This window comes from Macaca mulatta, chromosome 8 (assembly GCF_049350105.2).
Source record: "Macaca mulatta isolate MMU2019108-1 chromosome 8, T2T-MMU8v2.0, whole genome shotgun sequence".
In the NCBI taxonomy this organism is placed as follows: Eukaryota; Metazoa; Chordata; class Mammalia; order Primates; family Cercopithecidae; genus Macaca; species Macaca mulatta.
Window position 1 is genome coordinate 78,743,689 of NC_133413.1, and position 13,953 is coordinate 78,757,641.

At 36.0% G+C, this 13,953-nt stretch overlaps 1 protein-coding gene across 1 annotated transcript in view; it reads left to right on the top strand.

Moving 5' to 3' along the window:
- PREX2 (phosphatidylinositol-3,4,5-trisphosphate dependent Rac exchange factor 2) overlaps positions 1-13,953 on the top strand; it is a 282,460-nt gene that overhangs the window by 118,982 nt on the left and 149,525 nt on the right. Inside the window, exons 15-19 of the mRNA XM_028852724.2 lie at positions 999-1,071; positions 4,059-4,201; positions 4,364-4,456; positions 6,874-7,022; positions 11,381-11,466. Coding sequence (XP_028708557.1) covers positions 999-1,071; positions 4,059-4,201; positions 4,364-4,456; positions 6,874-7,022; positions 11,381-11,466 — 544 coding nt within the window. The remainder of the gene's footprint in view (positions 1-998; positions 1,072-4,058; positions 4,202-4,363; positions 4,457-6,873; positions 7,023-11,380; positions 11,467-13,953) is intronic.

The window sequence follows — 13,953 nt, forward strand, 5'->3', positions numbered from 1 at the left end:
GTTGCAGTGAGCCAAAATCAAGCCACTGCATTCCAGCCTGAGCGACAAAGTGAGACTCCGTCTTTAAAAAAAAAAAAAAGTTTAATTGTTTAACAGCATATGTTAGAAAGAGTCCAGAAAAAATTATGGTAATTTTGAAGAGAGAGGAAGAAACACCATATGAGGGTATTGACAGTAGAAATGGAATAGAAGGCAGAGAGGAGAGAATAGATTTGGTAATATACCTAAGTGCTAAAAGATAGGACTGGGGAAAAATGAGATAATATGTGAGGAAAAAGCTTCTTAAACTGTGACAATACAACTCTAAGGTCACACACACACACACGCATGTTCATATACACGGATCCTACTTAAAGAAATAAAATAGATGTTTTCTAAATAAATACCAAAAGAAAAAGATTGCTTTGGGCTATTATGTTGGATTCAGTTAAATGATCTGATTTTTTTTTTTGGCAAAATAATGAAAGAGAAGCTTGTACTTGCTAGCTCAGCCACACGATTTACTTGTGAGGTCTTACAGGTCATCGTATTAATATAGGTTTCTTCAGGGGTCCTCAGAGGGCAAGGCCATTTGGTGGAAGGGAATAGTTAGTGACTGAGATCATACATAATGATTGTTTAATTAGTGTGTTGTCAATTTACAGGATATTTCCCTGTTGCATAATTGGAATACAAAATCTAAGAAATCTAATCTAAGAAATAACAGCCATCATTTATAGTAGCAGTAAATTTTTGTTACTTATGTAGCTTTGTGTATAATAAAGTATATTTGTTTCTCAAGAAATATTAAATCTTTGTTTTACTTAATGCCAAAAGAAAATGTTTTCATAATCAATCGGATGTTCTGTAACAATTAGATGCATTTGGTCTTATAAAGCAATGCATGCTTTATAAGCGAAGCTTTGTCTGAATTTGGTGCTGGGAATGTTAAATGGAGCAAAGCGGCCACAAAGCCTTTAGTTGCCTATTAACTCCCACAGTGCTTTTTCGGTTAACAGGGAGATTGCCGCACCAGAGAAGAGGCAATGATATTTGGCGTTGGACTCTGTGACAATGGATTTATGCACCATGGTAGGGATTTTTTACCCTGGGAGCTTACAGATGTATTTCATCACTTTGGTTCTTAGGATACTGGAACACCCAGTGCTGCAGTTAGGTCATTTGGAGATGAGCCAGCAAGACTATCTGGGTCTTGCTATGGGTTCAGGTTGGGTCATCACAACTGCATTCGGTTTCACTGCTGGTGCCATTCCTATGTCTAATTGCTGTTATCTACCCATTGCCATGACTTCTATCCTATTTTTCTAGCCTATGCTGATTCTAGAAGAGCAATGACTTGAGTTAGAAGTTTTTGTTTTGTTTTGTTTTTAAGCTCGCAAACCTCTTTGAGACTATTTCAGATTAGACTTGTGGTTTTATTTTGAATGCCAGTATATATTAGAATGACTAAATGACAGCATATGTGGTTGACTATTTACTGTTATTTTTAAGAAAAGTATTTTTAAAATTACTTCAGAGAACAAAATTATAGATCTTTAGGAAAAAATTATTTTTGATAATTAAATGTTAATTTTCTTTCTTGTTTGATGATTTCAAGTAAGTCATCACAAAACCTCTTTCTATTGTGCCCTGGGGTGACTTCAAGTAAGTCATCAAACAAGAATTTTAAAATAAAGTTCTTAGATTTATCAGGGTAATGAGAGTAAGCTTTTCCTATTTGTAACATCGTATAGGATCCATAAACCCAACCCAAGCAGTCATCTCTTTTCTTTTCTTTTCTTTTACTTTTTTTTTTTTTTTTTTGAGACAGGGTCTCACTCTGTCACCCAGGCTAGAGTGCAGTGATGTGATCTCAGCTCACTACAACCTCTGCCTCATGGGTTGAAGTGATTCTCCCACCTCAGCCTCCGGAGTAGCTGGGACTACAGGTGCATGCCACCACATCTAACTAATTTTTGTAGTTTTTGGTAGAGACAGAGTTTCACCAAGCCAGGCTGGTCTTGATCTCCTGACCTCAAGTGATCTGCCTGCCTCAGCCTCCCAAAGTGCTGGGATTATAAGTGTGAGCCGCTATGCCTGGCCTCTTTTAAATTATTAATATAATATGCTTATAAACATATATTTGATAGCACTTACACCTATTTGTCAGTTACTTTCAGAATATCTTTACATTTTTATGAATAAGGAAGTACAGCAAAGGTTACAGTAATTTTGAGAAGATCCATGGTTATCGTTTTTTTGGGGGAAATTCCATCCTGTTTCCCTATCTCCAGACACTCTGTGAGTTGTCCCGGAGAAACACTGATCCTTGAAGAACAAACTATGAAAGGAAGAAATTACATCATGTTAGGGGATTAAACCTATAATATCAAGCTGAAAACCTGCAAAAGTTTCAATTTTTTTTTCTTTAAAGTAAAGCACCAACACACAGTAATTTTATCTGAGAGTTTATTACAAAATGTTGAGTTACATCAAAAGTTTTTCATACAAAAGTCTGTGGGTAAAGCATGAACAGTGTGGCTCATGCCTGGCTTTGTTGATGCCCTATCATGCTCCTTTTAAAAGACAGTTTGGTGGAGGGAAACAGCTGTAGCAGAAACATTGAGTGACCTTTGGGAAAATGCTTAGATCATTAAGTCAATCTAAAATAGGTTGAGCTAGGCGCAGTGGCTCATGCCTGTAATCCCAGCACTTTGGGAGGCCAAGGTGGGAGGATTGCTTGAGCCCAGGAGTTCAAGACCAGCCTGGACAACATAGCAAGATCCCATCTTTACAAAAACATGAAATAATAGTAGATTCTCATTTCTATTGCTAGTTATGGCTTCTGTTGTTTTTTAAATTTGTGGTTGATAATTTTATTTGTTAACTCATGTTGCCATCCAGTCTTTCAACCAAAGATCAATAAAGCCATTCATCCAGTCAACAATTATTTGTTGGAACTCTGTAAAAATAATGAAACCAAATAGCTGTCCCTTTTGACTGCTTACTATATGCCAAGTTATTTATATTTATTACCTCATTTTGGTTTTATGCAACAATATGTAGAAGATTTTATTGCTCCCACTTTACAGATGAGGAAACTGAAACTCAGAGGGATTAAGTAACTTTCTTATCTCACTTCCAGACCTGGAATTTAAACTCAGGCCTGTCTGATCACAAAACCTAACTTTTTCTACTGTGCCCTGGGATCACTTTCTTTTAGTCTGTGGCTCAATGAATCAACCTTCAAGATATTAAGGACAGATAAATAAGAAATAGAGAACTTTTTTGGTAAAGTATTTTGACAGCTGTCAGGATTTCACTGAATACAAATTCTTCATATCAGTATTTAGCCTTATTTTAAGAAATACTAACAAAACATAAACTTTATTTCATCAGTGCATTCCAAGAATCTTAGGGGATTTTGGGGAAAATACTAATGTTCAGATAAGGGGGAAAAACCAGACCTTTTAGAAATAATGTTATTTGAGAATATTGCTTTTAAACAGAAAAGAAACATGAATTCGTGGAAACTAAAATCACATTTCACCCAAAAGACATATTTCTGGTTTGAAGTGTTGGAACAAAAGTGAACACAATGGGAGTTGTTCACACACAGAAGGCAATACTTAACCCACTTGAATTTTCCCATAATTGTGTGGGATATTAAAAACATGCTTAAAATGTTTACTACAAATTGAAAACACCATAAATTTCTGTTTTGGATGCATGCATTTTTTGATTCATTATAGTCTTTTATTTAAATTTGGATTTTAATCTGGAAAGCGAAGGACTTGGTTAAATTTTAAAAAGTCAGCCTTAGAAGAAATACTATTTGTTTAAAAAAATTCAAAATCCTGTAGGTAAAAGTAACTGAAAGGAGACATTGGCTCAAAATTATAGAAAGAAATAGAAAAAAACAAACAAAACAAAAGCCAGGGCTACTTGTGAATGTAACTAGTCCTAGGAGTATAAAATTGAGGTTATGGGTGCAGGTATTAATTTATAAATGTCACTGCTATTGAAAATGAGTTCGATTTTTGAATTAGCTGAAATAATTTGAATCTCTTTTTCTGTAGTCCTTGAAAAAAGCGAATTCAAAGATGAACCCCTACTTTTCCGTTTTTTTTCGGATGAGGAAATGGAAGGATCAAATATGAAGCATCGACTTATGAAACATGACTTAAAAGTTGTGGAAAATGTTATAGCTAAGTCATTACTGGTAAGTTTACTGATATGTTATATACGTTTTCTTCTTGATTATAGACATTAGCAGAAGACTGCATTAAACATGTTCGATGGTGATGCACCTTACTTTGTTCTGTGAGACTTGTAATTTTTTTCGTAGTTGCTTTATCAGTAATGTTAATATTTTGCATTTCAGATTAAATCCAATGAAGGCAGCTATGGCTTTGGGCTAGAAGACAAAAACAAAGTTCCAATAATAAAGTTGGTAGAAAGGGGATCTAATGCTGAGGTAATGTAAATTAGAATTTAATTTAAATGTGTTGTCGTGACATAAAAATAGAGAAATTCTAAACAAACTGAAATCTGCCTTTAAAGATAATCAGCCTTGAAATTATCCATATTGAACGTAATGTCTCTGGATAATCTTACTCACAGGTTCTACTGAATACCTTTGGGATTAGCAGCAGCTGAGTCCTGTCTGGCCACTCAGGGATAATAGGGGCTGGGAGATGGTGTGTATTCTATAGCAGCTGTCCCCAACCTTCTTGGTTCCAGGGGCTGGTTTTGTGGAAGACAATTTTTCCACGGGCGGAGGGTGGGGGATGGTTTGGGGATGAAACTGTAGCTCCTCAGATCATCAGGCATTAGAGTGTCATAAGGAGTGGTCAACATAGATCCCCCGCATGCTCAGTTCACAATAGGGTTCGCGCTCCTATGAGAATCTAATGCCACCACTGATCTGACAGGAGGTGGAGCTCAGGCTTTATGCTCACTCACCCGCCGCTCACCTCCTGCTGTGTGTCTGGTTCCTGTCAGACCTTGGACCCATACTGGTCCGCAGCCTGAGGACTGGGGACCCCTGTTCTAGAGCTCTTCGACTGTGAATTTCTTGACCTTCTGGGAGGCCAAGTGGCTCATTCTTTGTTCCTGGAGCTTCACTAATCACAGACTCCAACCTGGAGCCCCACAGAGACAGCATAGGGTAGCACTGTATTATGCACAGCAGATGGTTCTTCCTTTCTGTCAAGAGTCGTGTCTTCTGTTTTCCCATCACCATTGACAGTCTTTTGTGTGAGTATAACTTTCATCACTGAAGGACATGCTTTGACTGTTTTCTCATTGGATTAATGCTCTTGATGTTCTCTCACTTCATCAGCCTTTTTTTTTTTGAGACAAACTCTCCCTCTGTCACCCAGGCTAGAGTGCAGTGGTGTGATCTTGGCTCACTGCAACCTCTGCCTTCTGAGTTAAAGTGATTCTCCTGCCTCAGCCTCCAGAGTAGCTGGGATTACAGGCCCATGCCACCAGGCCGAGTTGATTTTTTTTTTTTTTCTTTTTAATAGAGATGGGTTTTATCATGTTGGCCAGGCTGGTCTCAAACTCCTGACCTCAAGTGATCTGCCCACCTCAGCCTTCCAAAGTTCTGGGATTACAGGCATGAGCCACTGCATCCGGCAATTTTGCCAGCCTTTTAAACAAAAAAACTCCTGATTATTCATTCATTCATTCATTCATTCATTCATTCATTCATTCATTCATTCAAGAAGTACTCATTTAGTGCCTGTTACATACTCAGCAGTGTTCCAGGCTCTGGGAATACAGCAACAAACCAGACACAAAATCCCCCACCCTCATAGACCCTACTTTTCAGTGCTATAGCCCAAGTATATCTAGTTTAAAGTGTCCTCACGTTGGTGCCCCTGGGTGGAAGATACTTAATCCTCAAGCAAACTTCTCAATATTTAGATCTTTAATGAATATGAAAATTAACGAAGTATGGTATTTACATTTGAACCTGTTTAAAGTCAGTGGTAAACTGCCACCCATCCTCCTATCTGCTAATGCCAAAGGTCTCTGTTTTATCAAAACACAAGTTCATGCAAGACAAAGCTTTCTGTACAGCACACTAATTTCAAACAAAGTAACTCTGATCAACGTATGCACTGTTAGTGGACCTGGCCAACTAATGACCATTTGTAGTAGTTGTCTATGAGAAGGAAATAGTTTCTCCCAGGCGTTTTCAGAGGATGTTCTTAGAGCACAGCTGCATCTGACTATGCTGCTAATAAAATGCCCTCTCTCAGGTTTTCATCATTTAGCTGACAACCAAAACAGCAGGTCGTTTTTAGGCAGTAAGGCTGGTTGAGAAGTGCATGCTGGTTGGTGTGGAGGGATAATGTCTTCCTTGTCCTCTTTTCAGCAGCTTGCACTGTTGACGGCTCTGCTGGTTGGAGCTCTCTTCTTTGGATTCCAGGCTCCCTTTCTCCCTTGCCACTTGAACTATGTCAGACTAGAGATGCATATTTGGGTGTCATTGATGTAGATACAGAAGTTGACACTTTCTGAGTTAATTGGCTATAGGTGGAAAACACAGTAAAAAAACTAACCTGGAATTTGATTATAGTTAAAAGGATGAAATAAGCTAAAGAACAGTGAAATATAACAGAAGAGAGGAGTATGATGTTAAATGGGAAATGGGGTAATTTTGGTAAAGTTCTGTGTTCAGATTTAAAACTAGGCCAAAGAGAATGATAACCGTGTTATCTCATCCACAGTTCTGCTTTGTAAATTTATATAAAAACACTGCAGGTGTGTTAAAATGTCAAAATCTATAAGCTCTGAAAGTTTTCATATTCTGATTTTGTGAAAAACTCAAATTTCTTATTAAAATATACTTTGACTTATTTTTTGTAATTTCTCTCTTAGATGGCTGGCATGGAAGTTGGGAAAAAGATTTTTGCTATTAATGGAGACCTAGTTTTTATGAGACCTTTCAGTGAAGTCGACTGCTTCCTGAAATCGTGTTTAAACAGCAGAAAACCTCTAAGAGTTCTTGTGAGCACGAAACCAAGAGAGTAAGTTGTATGATTTATGTGTGATTTTTTTTTAAAGTTATACATAGATAAGTAAAACAGAAAAGATAACTAAGTAAATGCTTAGAATTAAGCATCTCATTGCTTGGAACATTTGAACCTCACCAGTATCACTAATACTGGTTTACAGATGATGGGAAAAGCTACATTGCTTATGATGCTAAAATAAGTGTTACTTGAATCCTGTAGTTTTAGTAGAAATAATGCTTTTCTTTTGCTGCCCAAATTTTCCTGGTCTGGGTTGAACTGGATTTTACTACGAGTGAAGAAAACTAAACTAGTAGAACATTTGAGAACAAAGAACTGCGTTTCTCCATGTTCGGCTATAAGAATTTCTGGTGCTGTCAAATGGTTAGGTACCATTTGTAATTCAACACTCATAAGAGATGCAAAAAGACTGTAAGATAATCCATGCTTGCATGTGCTTAGTAATTTGTCCATTTCTTTAAAAAATTGTATTATCTATCTACCTATGGTTAGAAAAAAAGTTATGTTTATTATAGAAAATGTAGAGAATATAAATGCTTCTAAAGGGAGACATATTTTTTTCTTACAATATCACCCATAAATAGCCATTGTTATTCTTTTGAAATTAAGCATTAACTGAAGTTTTTAAAGGATTGGTACACGTATACACAATCAGGTACCCACAAAATGACAGCATGCTCTGTATGCTACTTTTTAGTAACATACTGTGCATATACTTGCAAGCCATGGGCTTTTCTTGTGCAAATCATTTCCATCAATGGTTCAGTATTTCCTTATCAGATTTACCTTGAATTGTTTAACCAATTAATTAATTGAGATAATATATACAAAGTACTTAGCATAATATATAAAGATTATTGTTTAAATTTTACTTGTATCATTTGTCAATCATGATAAGCAACTTCATTAGTTTTAAAGCAAATGAAGTTTAGCACTTCAAAAACAAGATTTTTAAAATTTTAGCTACCTATTAAAATATAAGTATTCTTACCTGCCTTAAATATATTTTAATATGTAAAAATACATATTTATATGTAATATGTTTAAATACTATGTTATATATATTCAGGAATAGCTGGATGTACTTCTGCGATGTTTATCTTAAGAGGCAAAGTGCAGTGCAGTGGGCTGGGTTCTCCCTAGTGGGTCTCTTCAAGGCAGTGTGAATTCATTAAAGTAGATGCTTTAGCTTCTACCAATAGTTTACCAAGAGGTCTGAAAGAGTGAGCATGACACTCACTTTTTACTAATGTAGGAAGACTGGGCTAGAGGGCAGCAAAGAAGCACAGCAATGTCTTCCCTCTGAACCTTATTATGGTCTGTTCCTCTCCCTTTATTCAACTCTGCCTAGGAGAAGACTATCTTGGTTGCCCACCTCCTGACACTTTGAGGGCATTTAAAAGGAAGAAGACAGACTGGAAAGGAATAAGGGAGTAGCATTCAAAGCAATCATTAGGTCTCCCTAGGGCCCCCTGACCCCCAATTTAAACCTACAAATACTGGTCCACTGCTCAGAGACATTCCAACAGTTAGAGACTTCGAGGCCATCAACTTCAAAATTGAATAAATAGGAGCAAATCCTCAGTCGTAGACTTAGTTGCTAGATGAGCAGAATAGGAATCTGTGTCTTCTGACTCTTCTTAGTGTTTGTTGCGCTGTGTCTAGAGCTCCAGATTCCAGATTCAAGCCTCTCTTCCACTACTTGCTAGCTAAGTGTATAACTTCACGTCCTCATCCATAAAATGGGGATAAGAGTACCTGTGCCATGAAACTGCAAAGAATGTTGAATAAAACCAGGTTTGTAAAGAACTTAGTGAAGTATCCAGTACATAGTAAGTGCCCAGTGATGTTATATATGATGCTGTTGTCTTCTCATCTTATGTTTCATTGCTACTTTATTATATCAAGAGCATATATCAAGAGCATTGTATAGCATACTCATTTTTTTTGAAGATACCATACTAATTTTTAAAAATTTGTTTGAAATAAATAACTTTTCCTTTATGTCCTTATTCTGATGTATGAGTTCTATAAATCACTGTCATATTTTCTTACAATAGCTTCTTGGAATTTAAGTAGTATCCCATTTTTGAGGAAAAGGGAAAAATATGAGAGGTAAATGCAAAAGAATTTTCTTTTGATTCTGGCTATACTTCATACTTGATAACATCAAGGGATTTTTCAAAAGACTTTGTAGCAGATAATTTAGTACACTTATTTTCTGTAGGAAATAGAGCATCCCTCTTGTATAAACGTAATTCATTTTTAATAGGGAATATAATGTTCTCACTGGGGAAACATGTTCTCTAAAGATCATTTTATTAGAGGGGTTCCAAAATTTGGACCAAAATGCATGTCATGGTATTTTGTACAATTTTGATTAAGGAAAAAATAATAATTCTCTTAAATATTAGAGTCAGCCTTCCATAGCAATGTTAGAAGGATAGAAAAACCTTGCTCAGAAAGATTGAGAGGCCACTGTGAATTACTCAGAATCCAAAAGCAACAATAATTCACCACGGCCTGAAAGTTCTATGTTGTTTCAGCAGAAGTGAACTCTCATTCGTAATATATGGAAGCATGAACTGCTTCTGTTTTTGTTTCAGACTCACCAGAATATGTATTCATTCCCTTTTTCTTTCTTTGGTCAGTTATCTTTCATTTTCAAGTGTAACTTTGACAAACACTGATAACTATGTGTTATTCAAAGGAAATGAATACAGCCCTGTACACCAAAAACTATGAAGGAGAAAGGATACATTAATTCTGTGACCTCGATCCCACATACATACAGATAACTTCATAGTGTATAACCTAATTTATAATAATACTCTCAAGTTTTCCGAGAGCAGAAAATCTTCATTTCTATCCCCGAATGCCTGCCTAGGTTATATTTGAGATTGCAGTGCCAGCCTCTCTACCTTAGGCCTAAATGTGGCCTATGGCTTTCTGAAGTGTTTGAACCCTTAGTTTTGCTCAAACTCTCTCCCACAGTGATTTCATAAGCTGCAGTTAAGTCCTGCTGTATCTACCTTCAGACTGTATTTAATATGCCCTTGAAGTGCTGCTGTCGTTTATTTTACGATTAACTCATCTTCTGGGATACACGTTTGTTTCTTGGGCATCAAGGGCTATCTATCACAATTTATTGCATTGTATTCATTTCTTTTTGTTCCCGGCTGCAATATCATACTCGTATTGTTATGATGTTCCCTCGCATCTGGAGCTCTGTGCTTTTCATTGTTGTTATCTGATTTCTGGCTTTCTTCTGTGGAGTATCTTATTTGTGAGTGCCAAATTGGACACTGCTGACTGGTTTGCCATGACAGCTTACTCAAGTTTTCCATCTCTTCGTAATCTTTTTTTTTTTTTTTTTTGATGTAGATTCATTGGAATGATTTCTTCTCTTATTCACATTTGTCTTCTGATGTATTATTCTTTTAAACATTCATTGTGTAAATACTAAAGTGAATCATTTTCTTAAAATATTTTGATACCGTGTTTGACAGATCTGTTCTTTATAACTAGCTCTTCACTGTTCTTGGATAAAGCTCCCAATAGGTAGAAATGTATTAACTCTCTATTTCTGTTATATTAATTTTTATAAAGAATTTCATAGGTCCCTCTTTTTTGCTTTGTAACAGTAAACTAAAGAGAAAAGTTTCTGTTTTAGTAAGCACCTGTATAGCTCATAGCACAGTACAGGGCAACTTACCAAGGTTCTTTCTTTTTCATTGCCACAGATACCCTGCAAAATAACTTTTAACAATGTTATCTTTCTGTGAAATTTTCTGTGTCAGAATAGTTAAGGAGCTTATCCAAGTTATCTGGCTGCAAACTGACTACATGAACATTCAAGGCTAGGTTTAAGCAGGTGTGGTGGCTCACACCTGTCATCCCAGCACTTTGTGAGGCTGAGACAGGAGGATCACTTGAGTCCAGTCATTTAAGATGAGCTTGAGCAATGTAGGAGACCCTGTGTTTATGAAAAAAGTAAGGTAAAGTAACCAAGCATGGTGTCACCTTGTGCCTGTAGTCCCAGTCACTTGGGAGGCTGAGATGGGAGGATCACTGGGACAGAGAGATTGAGGCTGCAGTGAGCAGTGATCAAGCCATTACACCCCAATGTTCCTTTTTCAGGCTTTACTATGTAACGACTATGTTCAGTTTAGAAACTCTGTATTGCGTGAGGTTGGGGACCACGTTAGTCTCCATGGATTTCTAGCCCAACATCTTTCACACTGTAGATTCTCAATAGGTATTTATTGAGAAGTGTGAAGGTGTACATGATGATTATTTTAGCCAGTTTTGATTCTTGCACTTCATTTTACCTTATTTTCTGATCAATTTAGGACAGTGAAAATTCCAGATTCAGCTGATGGACTTGGCTTCCAGATCCGAGGATTTGGCCCTTCCGTTGTGCATGCTGTAGGAAGAGGTAGGAAATTTATCTTGCAGGAAAGCAGCTTTCCAGCAGGTTTGGGATGTGCCCGACAGAACAGGAATGTGTTTAAAACAGGCACAATCATATTGTTATGATTCTCAATTATATTTTCACTGTATTAACTCAATGGTGGCACATTCCAGAAGCATTAAAAAAACTAAAAAATTTTAAGGCCTGTTTATCATTGTTAAAAATTTGATATAAGAATGATGTCTAAATCTCACTTTTCTGAATCTTTTAGTTTATCCAAATAATATAATAAATTTAAGATTTTCTATTTGTATTTTTCTTGATTTCAAGTAATTGTTTTTCTTTGTCAGTAATCCAAAGTTGTGAGTTTTCAGGTTTAAAGCTGATCTGTGGACTTTATAACCTATTGCTATATACTTCCTTCAGGTACTTCTATAAACCGTGGTTAAAACTCATCATAAGATGCATTTTAAATTCAATAATTTTAGTGACTAAAAAGTTATGTTTATATTTATTCGTTTTTTGTTTGATTATTGACATCTCTTATCATATGTATTTTTTAAATTTTAAATTGACACTAGTAATAATTGAAGGAAATAACTCTCAGATCCCACATTGCTAAACATAGTAAATAACTTGGGTCTACAGCAAGAAGTGTCACTATTAGCATAAGAAATCGTGTGTTTATCTAGCAAAAGACATACATGCTTTTTATTACTAAAGAATGTAAAGTATCTTGATGTGATCACCCAAAACTTTGGCAAGAAGATTTTAAGAGGGCGTTTTTATCAGAATCAAATTGTCAAGAACATACTAGCTAGACCTTTGTTATAACATTACTTTCATTATTGTATGTATGATTAAAAAAATCTAATTTCAGAAACCTGTTTTTTCTCTCAGATTTCTAAAACATGCAGATGGATAGACAGTTGAAACCTTCTCAATAACTCATTAAATATTGTCAAACTGAAATGGGATATTGAGACACCAAATATCTTCTGCATTTTCACGAAGCCAAAAAGGAATAATTCATGTTAATAGTGCTATAAAATAGCTGAAAGCCTGAGTGAATCAAGCTGTACCTCTTCGCTTATTACAATGTCATTTAAAGAGCAAGGTTCTATCTTTGGAGCTTAGTGATGGGGTTGGCCTACATCTGGTTTCTGTGCTTTTTGCTTCTGAAGAGTACAAGACAGAAATGCTCAAGTGCTTCCTCTTTCAGATGTGTATGAAATGAAAAGATATTTGGTTATTTTTTGGCACTGTAATTTTGCCACAAGAAAAAGAGATTTCTCATGTGGGTCACTGCAGTCACGCTTGCCAGCATCCCCAGGCTCCCCTGGCCCCCACCCTCAGCTGCATCCAAGCTACTGCACTTAAGCCTTGGATCAGCCTAACCACGTCTTCTCTCTTTCTCCCTTGTAGCTAGAAAAACCATCATGGTTATTGAATTAGCTTCTCCCAATTCACTGTCTTCTACTGGGCACATATTACTATTCAGCATTTTTTAAAATGTGTCCTTGATGAGTTTTTTTTTACTCCTCAAAATTGCTTCCTATATCCCAAGATGAACTTGTTCCTACTTTACAGACAAATTCAGCTTTTCAGACATGAAGCCCTTGGAATCTTCCATTTATAGTAAGGTTGAGACTCTTAGCCAAGGCAAGGACTTCACAGTCCGGCTCTTTTCAACTCTCCAATCCTGTCTCTTCCAGCCACTCCCATTCTAAGCTCACACAAACAGAACAGCTTGGATGCTTCCAAATGGCCAGGTGATTTCTGGAAGCAATGCCATTTTTCAGGCTGTTCTTTCTGCTGATAATTTTCCATTTTCCCCTAAGACTCAATTCAATGCAGAAAACCACTTAACATTTCTAGGAGTGAATTTTATGGGGACTAAGAAGAAATGCGAAGATAAATTCTTGAATGTAAATTATTTTCTTAAAGATGTTTAATAATTTCTTTATGAGAGACGTTGGTCACAAAAGAAGTCTCTTCTAACATATTTATAAGTTTGTCATCATTTGTATTAATTATTTGCATTGTATTAATTACACATATTTATTAATGGTACTTTGTTAATATTGATTTGATCACACTGTCAACAATAATTGGAAGGTTCTGAGAAACCGTAGCTCACTGGTTAGGATATGTTACTTCCATATTTGAATCTGTATCAATGCAAACAAAATGACTGGATGAGTGATGTTATCTCATTAATTCTGTTCTCTACAAATTCTCCTGTTTCTGACTTTTTGTATATATCTCAAACTCTTATTTTTCTTGGAAAAACCAGTCCAATCATAGTTGCTCATTGACTTTATTTTTCTCTGAAGGATTTTCTTTTTTATGTGTATGTTAAATTGTTGTCATTTTAAAAAACAAAAGTGAATACTATTTGAATATTTAGAAATATTGTAGAATAAAGGAAGATAAGGAAGGCATATGTTTCTGGTCTTCTCATTTTGCCATTAGATATGCATATTTAGAAAGATTGACTAGACATTTGGA